This window comes from Drosophila innubila (assembly GCF_004354385.1).
Source record: "Drosophila innubila isolate TH190305 chromosome 3L unlocalized genomic scaffold, UK_Dinn_1.0 0_D_3L, whole genome shotgun sequence".
Lineage (NCBI taxonomy): Eukaryota > Metazoa > Arthropoda > Insecta > Diptera > Drosophilidae > Drosophila > Drosophila innubila.
The window spans coordinates 17,396,162-17,415,097 of NW_022995376.1; the positions used below are offsets into that span (position 1 = coordinate 17,396,162).

At 37.3% G+C, this 18,936-nt stretch overlaps 1 protein-coding gene across 1 annotated transcript; it reads left to right on the forward strand.

Annotated features, from left to right (window-relative positions):
- Positions 1 to 10,130: 10,130 nt before the first annotated feature.
- Positions 10,131 to 16,058, forward strand: LOC117786450. Its single transcript, XM_034624716.1, has 3 exons — positions 10,131 to 10,278; positions 15,500 to 15,671; positions 15,889 to 16,058. Exons 1-3 carry the CDS (start codon positions 10,174 to 10,176, stop codon positions 16,056 to 16,058), a joined length of 447 nt encoding a protein of 148 aa, XP_034480607.1. The 5' UTR covers positions 10,131 to 10,173.
- Positions 16,059 to 18,936: the final 2,878 nt, after the last annotated feature.

The window sequence follows — 18,936 nt, forward strand, 5'->3', positions numbered from 1 at the left end:
AAGCTGCAGCTGGAGTTGGAGTTGAGTTTGGAGCTTAGAGTTTGCCGGCAATAGATCTGAATCTCATGCTGCGTAAGCGCCAATGAAAGTGCTGCCTGAGCTCTGGCTCTGACTCTGACTCTGGATGGCTTATGGTGCCATCATTTCTCCTTGTGTCCATGATAGTCAAATGATGTTGGCATTTACTTTGCCTTTTTGCTAAATGTGTCCGCAATGCGCATAATAAAAACGAAAAGCGTGTAAAACATAAAGCACAACAAAAATCAATTGGAAATTTTACTTTCGACGACCGAAAAAAAAAATTAGAAAAAAAAAACAAAATAACAATTGAGAGGCGGAAGACTCCACGAAGCGACTGAGACTGTGATTCAGACTGAGACTGAGACTGAGACTGGGTCTGGGACTGAAACCAAAGCGAACCTTTAAAATTCACATTTGTCGACTATTTGCGTGCTGTCATTAAGCTATAATTAAATTTCTTTTCTTTTGATTTTCACCCTGCAAGTTAAAAGTCATCCTCCTTCTTTAGGTATACATCCATTGGTGTGAAGGGTTTACCAAACTTCACGCCTGTCACGGCTCTTGGAATTTTTATATTTTTGTAGTTTTCTTGTTTTGTTTTTATGTGCAATAACAACAGCAATAGCAACAACAATAACTACAATAAAAACTGAAATTTCAGATTTTTTGACAAGAGAGAATCACTTACTTTTTTTTTTTTGGCAAATCGCACAACAAGAAGTTGGCGAAATTTCAATTCGACTCATCGACTCGAACAACTGAAACTTGGTCAGGGAAACTTTAACAAAATAACTTGTCGAATTTCTAAAAAAATAATAAACAATTAATCTACAATTACTGTGTGCCAGCGAAAATATATTTCCATTACTATTGTTGTAAAATTATTATCTCCTTCAATCTATGATTTAGCAAAATAAATAAATTTATCTAGAGACAGGTTCTTCAGTTAATTCATGAGTCCGATTACTTAGTCTACTTATCTGCTAAAAATAGTTTAGATAATAAACGAGTACTTTGTAATATTTTGCCATCTAAGAATAAAGTTGTGGAATAATTCACAAAATAATCTTTATAGGCCACAATTTAACAAGTCTCCCAAGTATTGTAAGGCTTAATTGTAATCTCCTGTGCACTGAACATACAAGTATTACTTATAAATAATCTTACATTATTATTTATAGAGTAAACAAAATCCGATATCATACTGTTTATTTTTTTTGGAACACTTTCAATGGAATATTTTTTAATTACAATAATTTCGAAATTTTAACTTTTAAATTATATGTATTTTATTTATTATAATGTAAGCGTCGACTTAAAAAACGTCGAAAAAAGCATTACCTTGAAAATAAACTTTATTATTTTACCTATCTATTTATTTGAAAGATTCTCATATTTTATAGACATTAAAATGATTTTAAAGCTTTAAAATCATAGACAAATTTTGAGTAAAATTATAATCAATATAAAAAACTTTATTATTAGAAGATATACTGAATCTTTTTGTAGGTTGAGTACTATTATCGAGAACAATGGTATTAGTAAATGTGCCGCAACATTGTTGCAGGATTCTAATTGTGGGTTGTTCAGTGTAATGCGTGGGCCTTTGGTCAATGCGTGGCAGCTGCTACATTTGGTTGCATTCTCTAATGAATTTATGAGCTGTCGCTGTGCCCAGGCATATCACTTGGCTGCGCTTTGAGCAGTAGCCGCCTGGAGTCAACTCGATTCAATTGGAGGCATGTGAAGGCAACTGGAGATGGGAGACCCACCCAGTGCATTGGGTAATACTCGTATACGATGCATTTTAGCCTGGCCATATGAAGACTTCTTCAGCCAGGCGGTGTTTGAGTTTATGTTGCAACTTGCAGCGTTTGAATGCATCTTTGTTGCTGTTGTTGTTGTTGTATGTTGTTTGGGGCTTGGTTCGACTGGGTTCGGTTCTGCTTTGGCTCTGTGTTCTGCTGCATGTCAGGCGACTTTCAGGCCAACTGCTACTTACGACTGCCAACTGGCCATAATATGTAATTTCAATGATTTGCATACAAAACACTTTTCACCAAACGAAACACACAACAAGAAACGATGCGACCACATCCCCAAGTCCATGCTGCCACAAAGCAGAAGCTGTAGTCGAAGCTGAAGCTGTAGCTGAAGTTGCAACAGCAGGCATAGAATTGGCATGGACAAACAAACACGTTAAATACTTCCGCGTTGCAGCCGCGTTCTTGCATTCGAAGGCTTAAAAGGGTGTGTGTGGAGAAAGAGGGGCTACCAAAGACAGAGGCCTAAGTCAGCTTCTCGGCTCCCCTCTTCCCCCTGCTCCTCCCGCTGCGATAGCCGCTTGTTTTCATAAGCTCGAAATATTCATATTTGTCACGAAGCGAATGCCGTGAATGCTGCATGCTGCTTAAAGCGAATACAACAACGAGTACTTGTATAGGTCTATGGATGCGAAGAAGATTTCCTGGCCAAGAATGAGGCCAACTAATGGCGCTGCTTTGCCTTCTGCCTTTTTGCGTGGATTCTGCGAAACCGAAAATTATAATAACCAGTTTAAAGTTAAGGTTCTTTTTGGGCAGCCCGGCCCGGCCAATGACCCAGCACTTTAAAAGGGCCCCAAAAAAAAAAAACAAAAGAACAAAATAAAGTGCTGGTATCATTTTGGGATTACGCAGAACATGGTGGAGGAGACTACACTGATAAAAACTGTTCTAATTTTAAGATGTTGGTCTCTAAACTAAAAAGTTTGGTCTAAAGCATGAGCCGAGAACATAATATTCTTCAAGTAAGAAACCACACATCTCGATTTTGAGAACATTTCAAAAAAGAACAAGTTCTTATTATAAAAATAAATGTTTTTAAAATTAAGTTTATAATTCTTTTTTATTGTTTTATTTTGTTAAATATACATTTTATTCTGGCTTGTAGAAGAGGAAAATATTTAAGATGCATGTTCTTGACTTTAAAAGTTGTTCTTTTTTTCAGTGTAAGAAGCAGGGTAGGGAGCAAGGTCGGCAGGAGCTGAGGAGCAGTTGCGGAGCTGCTGAGGTGAATAGTGAATTTGCTGCTGCCTGTTGTTGTTGTTGTTGTGGTTGTTCTGCTGCTGCTTTAGTACCGGCGAAAGTTTTTCGGCTTTTCGAGGCCAAAAACTGAGCAGCAGCAAGAGAAGAAGCTGAAAAAAGTCCATTTAGATTTAATGAGATATTGGGCCCAAGTCAAGTCGCGTCCGGCGTGGCCTTTCCTTTGGCACAGAAGCATATGAAAACTGCAATAAAGCAAATGCTTGACGCTTGTGGCCCATAACGAATGAACAGTCGAACAGTTGAAGTCAAAGTCGCCGTCGCCGTCGCAGTCGCAGTCGCAGTCGGAGCAACAGCAGCAGCAGCAACTACACAAATGTATTTTTTTTTGAAAAAAAAAAATTCCAAAAGCAAATCCATTTTGTTCCGACTTTCATTTTGGAGCAACACAACACAGATACTCGTAGAAAAGTGAGGCACAGTTCGAGGCAGGCAGGCACAGTTTGAAGACAATTGTATAAATGAAAGTTTAAGATCTCCATAGAGTGTGTCTTGTCTTCTGTTGTGTTGTGTTGTGTTGTGTTATGTGTTTGTGGGGCAGGGCAGACGTGTGCGCCTCACTGATATGAGCTAACGGTGGCTCCGACATTGCTACTGCTATTGCCACAGCGACAGGTTGCCACAGTGCAGTGTAGCCAGTGCCACACCGGCACTTGACCATGCCCCACTCCCCCCACTCCCCCACTCTCAACTTCTCACTCCTCTCCAGCATCCAGCGCCAGACCCGGCACGTGTTGGCCGCCAATGAAAAAAAAAATAGAAGAAAAAAAAAACACAATTTTCAATTGTTTAGCAGTCAAGATGCTGGGGGGCAAGAGTTGTAGTTGTAGTTGAAGCTATAGTTGTAGTTGTAGTTGGGAGTTGGGAGTTGGAGGCTAGAGTTGGGTTCCATTTCTCCATTGCATTTACGGGCTACTTTGATTTCGTTTTACTTTTGCTTTTCATTGTTAATAGTGCCGCCAATGCGATGATGATGAAGCTGCCGTTTGTTAGTGAAAGATATCGTATGTAAGCGGAGCGATAAGTGTGGTGGGCCATGAGGGGTTAAGGGGAAACAGCTGCTGGCATGCATGGGTATTTGTTATTTCTGTTAGAGCTTTAATAACAATTTTATGGTTTTTAGCGCAATTTGCTTTGGAGAAGCCCATTAAGTGCTAACGTTACTACAAGAGAATTGGGAGAGATTTTGCTAGAAGATCGATCGAAGTGATTGTAACTGAAATATAGACAGAGTGGTCTCTCAAATAAAGTATTGCCATTTTACGAGTGTTTTTAATAATACCCTGGAACTAGAGAAACACTTAATGAAGGTATGCCCATAATAAAGGAACTAAAGTATATCAACAAAATTTAATAATTTAATATAATTGTATATTTTAAATTTGTGTTTTTTGAAGAGTGATCAAATCATATTTTTATAGGACATATTTGAGATTTTAGCTGTAAATTTCTTATAGACTTATTGATTTTGTAATTATTTGGTCATTGAAAGTATCGTAATAAATATTTCTCATAGACAAGGAGCAATGTTAAAGTGACGATAACATTATGTTACCTTTACCTGTGCTGTTAACTTAAATGCATATTATTTATGAGGGAATTGAACTGAGTATTATTGGTGAAATATAATTCATATCTAACAGCTGTCTATATGAATTTATATCTTCTGTATATGGGAAGAACCTCTTATTTAGTTGCCTTTTAAATGCTGATAGCTCTTGATATTTCACAAACGCGATAGTTGCTAATGAAATAGAAGATTGCCTAATCAACGACCTTCGTTATTGAGAAATCATTTCTTTAAGAGGAAGCAAGAATATGAGATGTATATGTAAATTATAAGTACTCACAGTTCCGTGAACTTTGACTACAATAAAACTCATGATCATTCCTTCACAATCAGCGCCAATTATAATGTGTCCAAATGTTATATCGATTTATATGTATTTTATATATGTGTATGTGTACATTTTGCTGTTTGAGACAATCAAAAATTTCGTCTTACGCCTTCCGGTACTCGATATAAATCTTGAAATTAAGTTCTGTCTTGTTGCGTTATTATTCGAGAAAACTCACCAAAATCGAAGCAATTTTTGAGTAAGATCAGAGAAAGAAAACGAAATCAGAAAAGATCAACGCTTTCAAGTGCCCACTTGGCACAATATAAAAAAGATCTTTACGCTTTTGTGCGAAGGCGATTGCTTGGATACTTTTGTGCAGGGGTAGTATGAAAAGTTCATTATGCGTGGGCTGAAAGAAGAAAATTTGTATAAGTTGAGTCAATTAAAAAGTGTTGATTAACTTCTTAAGAACAGGTATTTATTATGTTTTTGAAAAAAGCACATTAAATATGATAAATAAAAAGTATTTTTTTTACATATATTTATTAAATTTCATATTTTATTAAAATAAATAATTAATTTAAAATTTAAAAAATAAAGATAAAAATAGTTAACTGTATAAAAATATAACTGATGAGATTTAGTTGAAAAATAAAAGTAACAACTGTTATGGTCCTTGTCTAATAAAAGTATTGGAACATACTATACGTGTAAATACTGTTTACTTATTTTTAAATGAAATGTTTTTATAAAATATTTTTATGAAATGTTTTCACTTTAAAATCAATATTCATTTCCTTATTCACTGAAAACTTCTCGAGCCACCCAAAGTCACAATCAAAGCCGGACAAAATCACTCTTTCTGCGAAAATTTCTTATGCCCAGACTCTGGTGAGTGCTCGAAATGAACTCAAATGCGAAAATTACACCCCAAGCGACCAATTTAAAGCCATTAAATTATAATTTTAAATTTTCAACTGAACGGACAGGGCAAAACAGAAGACACCCAAACGCATTATTCAATTAGTGTTGCCGCTTTGTTTATTTTTGGAGTACAAATGTTCTACGCTTTTTCATGGGGCAAGACTGTGAACTAAGTCAGAACGCAACTTAGTGTGCAACATGAAATTGAAGCGATTGCTCAACGCATTGCGGAAGCAAATGAAAATCTAGCGAGAAAATTGAAAAACTTAAAGGCGGCTCGCTGTAGGTGTGTGTGTGTGCGTGTGTGTGTAGGTTATGTTTATCTGTTTTAATCTGCGCTTGCAACTGTCGCCAACTGACACTCATAATTAAAGAAACAAATAAAGCACACAGCATAACAGACAGCAACAACAACAACAGCAGACACGACGCAGTCGCAGCGACCACATTAACATAGTGCAAGAAAATAATAACAACAACAGCAACATCAGCAGCTACAGCAGCAGATACGATAACGAAGACCACGAAGACGACGACGAAGACGAAGACGACGAAGACCACGGCACTTGTCGTGTCTGCGTCTGCGCAGCGTCGACGTCGACGTCGTCGTCGTCGTCGTCGTCGGTAAAGACTTTGGCAAAGCTTCCCAGCTGCTGTTACTTTGCTGCCTTGACTTTGACTTTGGCTTGGAGTTGAAGCGAAGCTTTTAAGCTGGCTGCGTTGGCGCTGACGTTGCTGCCTCTGTTGCTGTTGCTGTCGCTGCCGCTGTTGGTAACTTCTTCGTGTCTGCAAACGGCTGCTGTCTTAGTTCTTAAGTCCGTTGTTGGCGTGCTCCTCTTCAGTTCGTTGCTGACCAACGTAACGTGCGGACGTGCCAAGCTCGCCACAAAGAAGCAAAAAAATATATACGACAACAACGACAACGACAACGTGTTTTAGTGTTCACTTGTTGCACTTGATTGTTGCTTTGGCTACAACAATCACGAAAATAGACAAGCCAATATTCCAAAAAAAAAAATATATATATATATATTTCCAAAAAAAATATATATAACAATCTATGGTAAAAATAAATGCTAAATTATAAACAAAAAACCAGTGCGCGACGCGTGTGCTCAATAGATAAAAAACTACCAAAAGTATTCTACAAAAAAGCAAAGTAATAATAATAATAATATTAGGGATACTGTGTTGTGCCTGTTGCCGTTGATGATCCTGCAAATTAAGCGCTTAACATTTTTTTGCCAATCGAAAAATTACACAAGCCAAAGAATTTCTCCAAGTTTGCTTGTGTTATTTTTTACGGTCTCTCGGTCTCGGTCTCGATCTCGTATAACGTCTCTTCAATGGGTTTGTGTGTTTGCTGTTTGGGGCTGTGGCGGCGTTGATTTTGTCCATGTCCAGCCCAGCCTCTCTGAGGAGGGATGGGAATGGGGAGAGTGGGGAGTGCAGTTGGAGTTGCAGTTGCAGTTGTGTTCTGTGCTGCGCTGCGCTGTGTTGTCCATGTCCAAGGCGCGGCCAGCGACTGTAATTTCTGTCTTGCGCATTCTAAACACACACATCGAAACACACACTCGAAAAAGCAAACAAACAAACAAACAAACAAACAAACATGGAACGCAGTCAAGTGAAGACAGCACAAATTCAGCAGACGAGGCAAAGGGGCAAGTGGGCAGTTGGGGAGAAGGGGAAGGGGGGAGGCAGACAGATGAAGACACTCCTGCCACGGCTAGTTTGGGAGGAGATGCAGATGCAAGAACAACACTTGGCCACATATGTTAACGCTCTCTCTTTCCCTCTCTCTCTCTCTCTCTCTCTTTCTCACTTTAACTCTTTTAATACCGCTCTCTCTCTCCTGCTTGCTGTGTCGCCATATTGGGCGCATAACGGTGCAAAAATCGCGCTTCTTTTTTTGCTTTTCTGACTATGTGTCTCCCTCTCTCTCTCTCTCTTGTTCTCTGTCTCCTGCTATAGTGAGTGTGTGTATGTGTGTGTGTGCGCTTCTTTTTTATATGCTGCCCAGTTTATGTCTATGGCTGCTGCATTGATGACGACCCAGCGACCGATAGACCGACACCGACCGACGACCGACGACCAAAGTGCGATCAAGCGAAAACCGCAAATAAATATACAAAAAAAAAAAAAATAAGAAGAAGAAGATGATGAAAATATCTGTAGAAAAACATGAAGAAAGAATGAAAAATGCACTCGTAAGTTGCAAGTTGCTAGTTGCAAGTTGCAACCATGTGCAACTCCATTTGCAGTTTTGTGGTTGCCGCTGCCTCAACACTTCAGCCAAATGCTGATCGATTGTGCGTGGCAGACACATAAATTCTGCAGCAGCAGCAGCAGCAGCTGCCACTTGAGTGCATCCTTTGCATCCTGCTGCCGTCCCATCCTGAGCTATTCTCCTGGGACTGGGTCAGCCAAACAATCAATCTTCCTCCTCTTCTTCAGCGACTGTTATGGTTGTGGTCTCTGTTGTGGCCAAGCTGATTGAATATGCCAAGCACTGGCACGCCCACAAGCGATTAACGCCCCTGCTTGCACTTTGACCGCAATGCAAATAATCATAATTTGCAGGACTTGCTAAAATAAACCGCTAGCAGCGCTGCCTACGTGACTACACTCAGAGAAAACAGAACTTTAATAAATCCAATCCCAGGCAATCGAATAATAAAGATAACTATTTAAAGGAAAAGGCAAAGCTGTAATTGTAATCATCTTTGAGAGATCTGAGATGCTTCGTAATAATAAACAAATCTAAATAATTATATTAAATCTTAGAAATTACAATTATTAGGAATTTAAAATGTTTTAGCTGCTCAGATTGGGTTTTTAATTAAACGAAAGCTTTTCTAAATTAATACAAATTATATCTTACAGGTATATTAACAGACATTTAAACATTAATTAAAAGTTGGTAAATGAGAAATACTTTTAAAAGTTGTTTATAATTTACATTTAAAATTATTATTTTTATTAATTCCGTTATCTAAGATTAGTTTAGCTTATTTTCACTTAGAGTAAAGCCTGATAATTTATTTCGAATCAAAGTATTAAGAAATTTCTATTTCACATAAATTATCATATTAGAATTTTAACTCCCCTTTCGCTTAGTGTATATCACTATAATTTACAAGAACATTATTGGTCAATAGGTTATGGCTTCGCAGTAATCACAGCATTCAAGTGTTTGTGTATCTCAGTATCTCTGTGTGTGTTTGTGTGTGTGTGACTGTCTGTGTGCTCTGCTCCAGGGCATTAGCATAGACTGCAGTTTAATGGGCCACACAAACATCGTTGAGCGTCCGATGCTCACTAATTTTTATGTGCACAGCTTGCGGCTGTTTCAGCCCACTTTAAACGGAACTCGAAACCAGGCAACGCCTCTAAGTTTTTTTATTAAGTTATAAAAAATACAACAACAACAATGGAAACAACAGCCAAAATGCACACAAGATAGCTGAGAAACAGGCCGAATTCGGCCAAAAATTGAATGGCCGCTCAAAGCACAGCGACACATGGTTGCTGGCATAACGGTTATGGGCCTGGAAGCGAGACTCCAACCTAACATTCCCAAGCACACATTTTCGTATTGCAATAAAATGAGATTTTATACCAGACGACACAAAAGAAGAAGAAGCAGAAGAGAAAAGAACTCAAATTCCAACAACCACAAAAGAGAGTTGGAGGCAAAGACAAAGGTCGTCACAGCAAGTGAAAATAGCGACAATAAAACCAAGAAGAAAAAATTAAAGTAGGAAGTCAAAACAATTATAGGCAGCCAGGTGTTAATATCAAGTTCGTTGCCTAAGTCTTTCGTTTTTTAAAGTGGAGCGCAATGACAGCGCCCATTGAATGCGAATGAGGGGCGTGTGAGCCGGCCGGCAAACTCGACAAACACAAAAAAAAATGAAAAAACTGAAACACACACACATGTTTTATTATTATTATTATTCTGCTTTTTTTTTTGGCTTTTGTTTTTTTGGAGCGCACAGTTCGTTGTTTTTTGTGGCTTTTTTACACCCATAAAATGTTTCGTTTGGTTTCATTTTGTTTCATTTCCGCTTTGACCCCTCAAGTTCAAAAGTTGTGACATACACACAAGCACATATGCATATAAATAAACGACTGCAGCAACAACAATAAAAATAATAATAAATATATACGAGAACATCAACGAATCGCATTTAACAAATAAATCAAACTATTACTGGAAAATTTATCTTGGAAGCGAGAGCTCTCTGAGAGCAAAAATAACAACAACAACAAGAGGAGCAGCAGCAGCCGCAGCAGTGACAATGACAGCGACAGCGACGCCGACATCGACGTCGGCTGCGACGAGAAAGCAACCTGCAAATAACGTGATGTTCAGCGAAGCTTTTACGGTTAAGCGGCTTTTAGCGGTAAGTGTGCACAGCAACAAAGTTGCCAATATACACATACATAACAATAAATACATTTATATAGAATTAGAATTGCTCCCAACTTAATTTGCAAATCCCATTGAACATTGAACATTGAACAAACGAGCATCTTGAATTTATTGGGGCGTTGCCAATGCGAATTACTCCAAAAACTTACTTGAAACATTGTCAACATTGCCATTGTTCAATGAGATATAGTCTATATGTAGTGGGTACTTATATGTAGATATTTCGTTTATGGCGTGGGTTGGGCTCGTACAGTGGGCCATTTACTTTAACTTGACTTTGACTTTGATCGTGGGCCGTTGGCCAAGTTTTTCACATCTCTCTCCCTCTCTCTCGCTCTCTCTCTCTCTCTCTCTCTCTGTCTCTCCCTCTTTGTCTGTCTGAGCTGTGAAGTCGGCCATTGGGTCAAACTGTAGCTGATAGATGAATAGGCGTCGATGATGATGTTCTTCTTCTAGTTCTTCCATAGCTGTTGTTATTGCTGTTGCTGTTATTGTTATTGCCTGGCAGGGAGTCGTCACTTGAGCGCTGAGTAATGTAGGCAAATTAATCTAATAAAAAGGTGGGAGTCTCTTCGTTTTTTCTCAATTTGAATTAATGCCTTGGGAACTAGAGTCATGCAACAGCAGGTTTATGTCTAACTGCACGGAACGGAAGATCATAAACCTTTGAATTATTACAAACATAAATGTTAATGGAGTTTTCCATACCGAGAATAAACATTAAAACAAATGCATTTTATCTACATAAGTTGGAAAAATCTCAAGATTTGTTAACTATATGAACTTTAGCTTGAAGCTATAGTAAATTAAATAAATATTAATGCAGAAAAATAAGGTTTATATGTTCTTAAATATAAAGAATTTGGCAAACAGTTTTTAGAGATGTTTCGGAAGCGATTAAGATTTTATCGACGATCTTTGCTAATTGGTGCTCTTTTTATAAAAAAATCACATATTTACATTTAGATCGTAAAAGATTTGAAAACAACTTAGATGGAATTAATGCTCTAAAGTGTAGATTCGAAAACAGTGGTATTATAATTATTATCAGTTTGTTAATATCTGACTATTATATTGAAATTTTATATATTATTATCATAAATAATTTATTATTCTATCATATAGAGCTAAAGTCTATTCATTCATTAACTTATTTCATTTTCATCAATAACATTGTTTTTATATTTTATCCTTTAAATATTCTGCTTATCTATTTACCGTTTCCTTAAGTTATCAGTGGCTGTACCTTCTATATTTTACCCCCTTTGCCACCTTTGCTCCTGGTCAGTAGAGTGCATTTTGTGGCCAAAGGTCAGCAGACAGTAAGGCGCTTGACGATCATTAAAAAAAAGTACAAAAGTAATTTGTAAAACCTGAAAACTGATTTGCTTCATTTTTTCCGTTGTTTTTTGTTGTTGTTGTTGTGTGTTTTAATGGTTCGTCCTGTTGCTGTTCTTTTACGATTGTATGAGGAAATTACGAGTACCAGTTGGACGTAGAGGAAATTCGGAGTGTCGGCTGTAGGGGCCAGATGTTCATTAGCACAACGGCATTGTAAAATTGCAAAGTTGCCATAAACAAAGAATAAATCAACCGAGACAGATCCATCCCCCTGGAGGCATACAAGTTGGCAACTGACTTGCCGCTTCCCAATGAATGATGTTTTGGCGGTCAAAAGGAGCAGACAAGTGTGTGTATGTGTGTGTAGAGCTTCCAAGATCAAGATGGATTACAGGTCGGCACTTGCAAATCAACGGGTGGACATGCAACGTCGGCTATTTGGCTAAGCAGCCCCGTTGCAAATAACTCATATTTTTAGGGGTATTTAGACGCTTGAAAGTTGCTGCTTAAACAAAAACAACAACATCAAAACGTCTGGCAATGAAAGTAACTTGACTTCTTAATGGGTCAACTTGCCACACACACACACAAACATTAAACACCTAAAGATACATAGATATTTAGAGAGGAAAGGAGAGATAGAGAGCCAGTCTTTCATATGTTGCCACTCTAATGGGCCAACAACAATGATCACATTCTCTGCTCGTGCTTAAAAGCCACTCGAAAGCATAATTAAACAATTTTTATTGACTTTTTTATATTGATGCCGCCACTAAGGCTGAGACGAAGACTTCGTATCCAATAGAGACTGAGAATGGAACTGAGACGCTGTGTCTTTCAATTTTATAGTCTGCCTCTTTCTATTCTTTCTCCCGATTGCTGCTGCCTCTGTGTTGAGTGTTTTGTTATGAGCCCACGTTTAGTTTTGCGGCTTGTGTCAGCTAACTGCAACGGCAACAAAAATCCAATTGGAAATAAGTAGAAATTGTGGTTGTTAAGTGATTGTGGAGAGCGTAACTGAAAAGAGCATGGGGCCAAATTCTAACTGTATATTTCTCCTTTTTCCTCAGAACTAAAAAAAAAACAACCAACCCCAATTGGAATTACATAACCGAAACCGAACAGAAAATAGATAACTATTTCCCTTATTTAGATTCAAAAATCAACCACAATGATAGTTAAACCTTAACTAGGTAAATCTTATTATAACTAGAATGCCGGAACTTTTCTAAGTGATGGAACTTTCTATTAAAAAAACAACTTTTTAATTTCTTGTGCATTATTTCTTTTTAGAAAACTTTCGATCAATCTTATTAAATGAATACATCAATATTTAATAAATGAAAAAATATCTCTGTAATAAAACTAAATTTTCAAGTAAATTTATTATTCAAGTTCTAAAACACATCTCTACAAGAAACACTCAAAAAAAAATGACGCAAACATCATATCATAATAAATGTACTTATTCATAGATAAGTTTTGATTGATCTTAAGTCGAAATGTCTTCATAAAATAATTTAAGAAAAATCCATTCCTTTGTTGAGTTTATGTTTCTGAAAAGTTCAATAAATGAACTCTGTAATGAAATATACAATTTATTAAATTGTCTATTACTGATATCCTTGGATTTATTTTAAAATATACTTGACTCCTTCAATTGGAATTCTAACGCTATACTATATATAGTAATTTTTGTAAGAAATTTAGCCTGCCTTCAACAGAAACAGGATCAAAATGCAGTTGCTATAAATAGCATCATAATAATCAACATTTTCATCAATTTATTGGCATAAACAAAAATCTTGGCAACTTGCCACAGCGTTGCTTACAGGCTCGACTTCTTTTTCTCTGCTTCTTCTACTTCCAATCAATTTCAACAACAACAACAACAACAACTAACTGTAGTGTAATGCACAAAGTTGTTAAATTTGTTAAGAAACAGAACTTGGCTAGCGTGTTGTAAGACAACGTTTGGAATTTCTTTTCGTTTCCAAGGTAGGAATATCTATTTCAATTTAGTGGTGTCATTGAATTTTATGCCTGAACAAAATTTAAAGGTGGAAATTAAATACATAATTACACAAATCAGACGGCTCAGTACCGTTTTCAATTGGGGGGAGTTAACTCGTAATATGCAAATAGGATTTAGTTACGTAACATTTCGGTGAGGTAACTCAAGCTGCAAGAGATGAACAGAGATAGAGAGAGGAAGAGAAAGATGATGGGGGAAGAGTAAGGAGAACAGTTGGCTTAATTAATGGCGTGTGGCGCTTAACGCTGCTCCCGTCGAGTGCATTGTACTCTGGCCAAGTATCTTTCAGATACTTTATTCGTACTAACTCAACTCGTTCTAACTGCAAACCCCAAAAACCCAAGAACCCGTAGGCATACGAGTACCCTTGGCTTTGTACGAGTATGTTTAATTATAGAGCCCATTGGCCTCAGTCTGCCATGAAGTTGGAAGTTGGAAATTGGTTGTTAGTTGTTTGTTGTTGGACTGGGCGTGTGCTGTCTTTGTTGTTGTTTTTGTTGTGCTGTGCTGTGTTCAGGCAACTGTTAATTTTGTTTTACAACTTTGGCTCGTAGTCAGTATCTCTATAGCATCTATAACGTGTTCGTCTATCTTACTAACTGTCAGTTACAAACCCAAAACCAAAAAAAAAACATACATAACACACACACGCACACACTCACACACTTTAAGTGTATATCTGTGTGCGCTCTTCATTCATAAAAATTAGCTGCTTAGGTTTTTTTGTATCTTGCATCTTGTATCTTGTGCGATTTTTCGACTAAATAAATTAATTATATGATCACGCCGCAAAAACACATTTGTTATCATTGCCATTGCGAATTGTTGTAGCCAAGACTTTTGTCTAACGGCGATTTCGTGTGCTCAAACAATTAGCTTACCAATCTCTCGCTCTTTTACTCTCTCTCACTCGCACAATCTTCCAATCTCCCCATTTGTTGCAATTCTATACGCTTTGCCTGAGTTGTCTCAAATTTTATGCTCAGCTGGCGCTTAATTTGTTTATTAACGCTCATTCTTATAGCATCTGCATTTGTTGCAATTGTAATTGAGGATTATATAAGCCCATCCGTTACGCTCCTGATGTGCCAAAGCATATCTGAATATATTAGATTAATGATATGCGAATTTGGGAGAAGTTTCAGTTATCATTTTGTTAATTTAATCTCAACAGCTATCAGACAAATGATTTGCAGTTATTTTAATGGTAGCGCCTAGCTTAAGGTTTGGTCCTATTATTAATAACTAGACTTGTGTAGTTATGTTACTGATATTGTATTGTATAGATCCAACGATTAATCTAATAAGAAAAAAAATAAAAATAAAAAAATATTTAGTGCGTCAGCTCTAGGTATTATATATTAAGGTATTATATATTAATTTCTAGTTACTTTTAGTAGCTTTGTTTAATAAAAGGCAAATAACTTGAAAGGCTCTAGAAAGGGAAAAACATTTCTAATCAACTTTTCTTTAAAGAACTTCTTATCATATTAGTTCAGGAAAGTCCAACATAATTCTTAATATTATCTGTATAATTTTCAATAGTTAGAAAAATTTCCTACAATTTAAACTTTGCTTACAAATATATCTGTGCTTAATTTAAACTACAACTAAAAATATCATCTTAAAATTGTTTATATAAAATTTTATGCATAAGATCAATTGATGTTATGCTCTACTTTTCAATCTTCACTTGACAACCTTGCTAATTTCTTAATTTTAAATGTTTATCATTTCTATAAATACAATTAACACCCTTTGTTTTAATTATTTGATAAAGATCTAATATTTAATATGCTGTTTATTTGCCTTGCAGATTTTTGTACTGTTCACACTGCTGCACAGAAGTCAGGGATTGGAGCTTGGGGATAAGTGCCAGCATGACATGGACTGCACAGATTTCATCAAGGGCAGCAGCTGCTCGGCGTTGGGATACTGCGAGTGTGCGCCCTACTTTGTTCAATTGGATGCCAAGCGGTGTTTGTCATGTAAGTAACTAGGCAAAGTCAATCTTTGAGTAACCCCCATTTTGAGACACGTTCACATGGACAAACATCACATACAATTGCATTTTTTATGCTTTTTATGCCTATTTATTGAATGTGAACGTTTGGGGACGGCAAACAAATGGACTTGAGATGTTTGCATATATGCAGAACCGTTACTCATACAGACTCCCATCTCTTTTCATCTCTCTTCTTTCAGCTCAACTATTGGGAGGGGATTGCCAGTTGAGTGAGCAGTGTTCCATGAAGGTGGCCAACAGCAGCTGCCTGGACGGCGCCTGTCGATGTGTCGAGGGATTCTTGCAATTCCGCAAGCACACATGTCTGGGACGTAAGTATCAGACAACTGTTGATCAATTGTGGCCCTAATTGCATGGAATTTCATAATTAGTACATTAATCATAATACTTATCATACAACATACATAATTGTGATGACGATAATAACGATCATTCAACTCTATTTGGTGTTTGGCAAATTGCAATAAATGTGCTCGAAAAAAAAAAAATACAAGAATGGAACTTTGATTGCTTATCATAGGAATTACACGCAACCTGATCTTTTTCACTCGCTCTCTACCAATCTCTATATATAGTTGACTTCTCTTCTATATATCTATCTTCTTCTATAATCTGTCTAACCATCTCATTCATTTCCGTTGATTGTTTGCCGTTCGTTAACACTTCTATAACAATTTTCCTTTCTTTTGCCGCCACTTGACACAAACAATTAACATGAGCATAACAATAACAATAACAACAACAACAACAACAACAACAAGAACAACAATTGCTATTCGTGGGCTAACAAGACAATCGTGTCACTAATTATACGCATAATTGGTTAATTTTCCAAGAACCAGTAATGAGCCCAAGTCGAAGAAATCTTCGGACTGTAAAGCTAAAATCGTAATGGGAAATGAGAATTGTGAAATGGAAATATAGTTGTAAATGTAAATGTGAAGTTTCCATTTGTATTCTCATTGATTTCTGGAAAATGTTATGAAATAATGAGATTGTTAAAATCGTAATACAATTATATTTAAGATCTATTAAAAAATGAGGTGGTTTTTAAGAGGTTTTTTAGATATCATAACAATTTGTGTTCTAAAGCTCTAAATTGGGATATTTAACTTTACGTGTATTTACATAAGTTTCATTAGGTTATGTTTTACCAAGTGAAGAGAAGCTCAGCTTTATTTATAGACTACTTTTCATACACTTTAGAAAGGAACACATGTCTTTAAATGAAAAGTCAGCCTATCTATGTGAGAGCAAACAACTATTGACATAAGAGAGATTTGTAAGTGTACTTTTCCCATTAGCTCAATGTGAGATTTCCGCTGATTTTGAAAAATACTCATGTATTCCAGAGGTTTTTCCCTGTAGTTCGCTATAGGTTTGTTGGGTTACGATTTTGATCAATGGTTTTGGTCGCATTCCCTCTGTTGGCACATTGGCGCCTAATGGCGTTAATCTGATTAGAATGTTTGGTTGGAATTGAGAGCCAGCTGCTTAGCTTGCGGTACATTTGTTTGCCCTGCTGCTTAGCAGGCTGGCAGACACGAAATAGACTTGGGCATGGAAATGGAACTGGGAAGTGCAGCTGGGATTGGGACTGTGCAAGTGCAACTGCAACTGCAACATTGGACATAGCAGCAGTGGCAGCTTTACGAGTTGTTCGTGTCTTTGCCATTCACCTGTTGCATTCTATGCTATGCTGCTGGCGACATAATTATAGCGCATTTAAATGCACTGAATACGTATGCCGCCCAGTGGGCGTGGCACAACAGCTGGCACACACAGCAGCCATGACATTGCCATGCTTTAATATTTAATTAAAATAATTTTAATGACATGTGGTCAGGTCGAACCGAGGCTGCAGTTGTTGCTGCTGTTGCCGTGGCAGTTGCATGCATTTATGAGATACTTTCACCAAAAACCAACAGCAAACTTGCTGCAATGAAAGCAAAGAAATAAAGAGAAGAACCTTTCACCGTTGCCGTTTGCAGTAGCCTGCCAGAAACAGAAACCTGGCCAAGTCCTGTGACAGCCACAAAACGGGCTTTTGTCGATTTCTATCTGCATCTCGGGATTCTGCGGCTGCTTTACATGCCTAATTGCCTGAGCTGCTTTTGTAATTAAATTGCACTGATTATGTGGAAAGAAAGCCATGCCAGAGTCAAAAGAAAGTCCAATTAGTGTTTGCAGCAGCAGCTTCAGAACTTTGTCTCCAGCGGGATAAAAAGAATGCATTGAAAACTGCAGCAGTGACTCCCGTTTTGCCCAACAACGTTGACAACGTTCACATGAGTTCCCCTCTCCCTCCCTCTCTCTCTCTCTCTCTCTCTCTCTCTCTCTCTCTCTCTCTCTCTCTTTTGCTGTCTGCCTGTCTCGCTCTTGGGTCAAGTTGAGCAAGTGCTGTGCCAGATTTGGATTTGTGCAGGCTTTCGCTGTTGTCGCCAGGCCACTTGTTCCAGTTTCCCATGCACCTTAACCCAAAGCTTCAACTCAAGTTGAAGCCCAAACCCATTTCGGGATTTTGTGTGTATGTGTGTGTGTGTTTTGCAACTTGCAGATGCTTTTGCCCCTCTACTTAACCATTGAGCGATCTTTATGAGTTATGCACATATGACAATGTCTGTCACACTGTAAGAAAAGTATGCCACACATACGACCAAACAGCAGCAACAACAAATACACAAACCAACAGACAGACAGACAGACAACTCTGGAGTTGAAGCTGGAGTTCGAGTTGACGACAAGTTGGCAAAAAAAATGGGCAAAAGCAGCTCGAGAAATTTACAGATTGAGATCTCTTAGCGAGTTTGTTGATTTGCATACAAAGTTGCAGGCAAAAGTGTAGCCAATGTTGATGCTAATGAATTGCACTACCAGCTTGATTAACTGGCACTTGTTCTGCTTTCTTACAATTTCTTAACCAGTAAACAGTTAGTCAAACATAAGACGGTTAAGTGTCTTAAAAGATGTTTCAGATGCTTAAACGGAGACGATAAAAAATAGCTTACTTACTTATTTACTAGATTAAATAAAATTTTTCTCTTAAATTGAATTTGTCAACACGTCTATAAAAATTAAATAAAGAAACTAAATTCAATATTAAGTATACGCATTTATGACTCACTATAAAATTATAACTAAATTAACATTAATACACCACATATATTTGCAATTCATTTAAAGTAAAAGCCTTTCATATTTCTCCACTAAAGAATTGTGAATCAATA

Coding starts and splice junctions, on each gene's coding strand:
- LOC117786450 (XM_034624716.1), top strand. CDS start 10,174: ATGACAGCGACAGCGACGCCGACATCGACGTCGGCTGCGACGAGAAAG. Junction 10,279..15,499: donor CGGTTAAGCGGCTTTTAGCG/GTAAGTGTGCAC, acceptor TTTGCCTTGCAG/ATTTTTGTACTGTTCACACT. Junction 15,672..15,888: donor TGCCAAGCGGTGTTTGTCAT/GTAAGTAACTAG, acceptor CTCTTCTTTCAG/CTCAACTATTGGGAGGGGAT.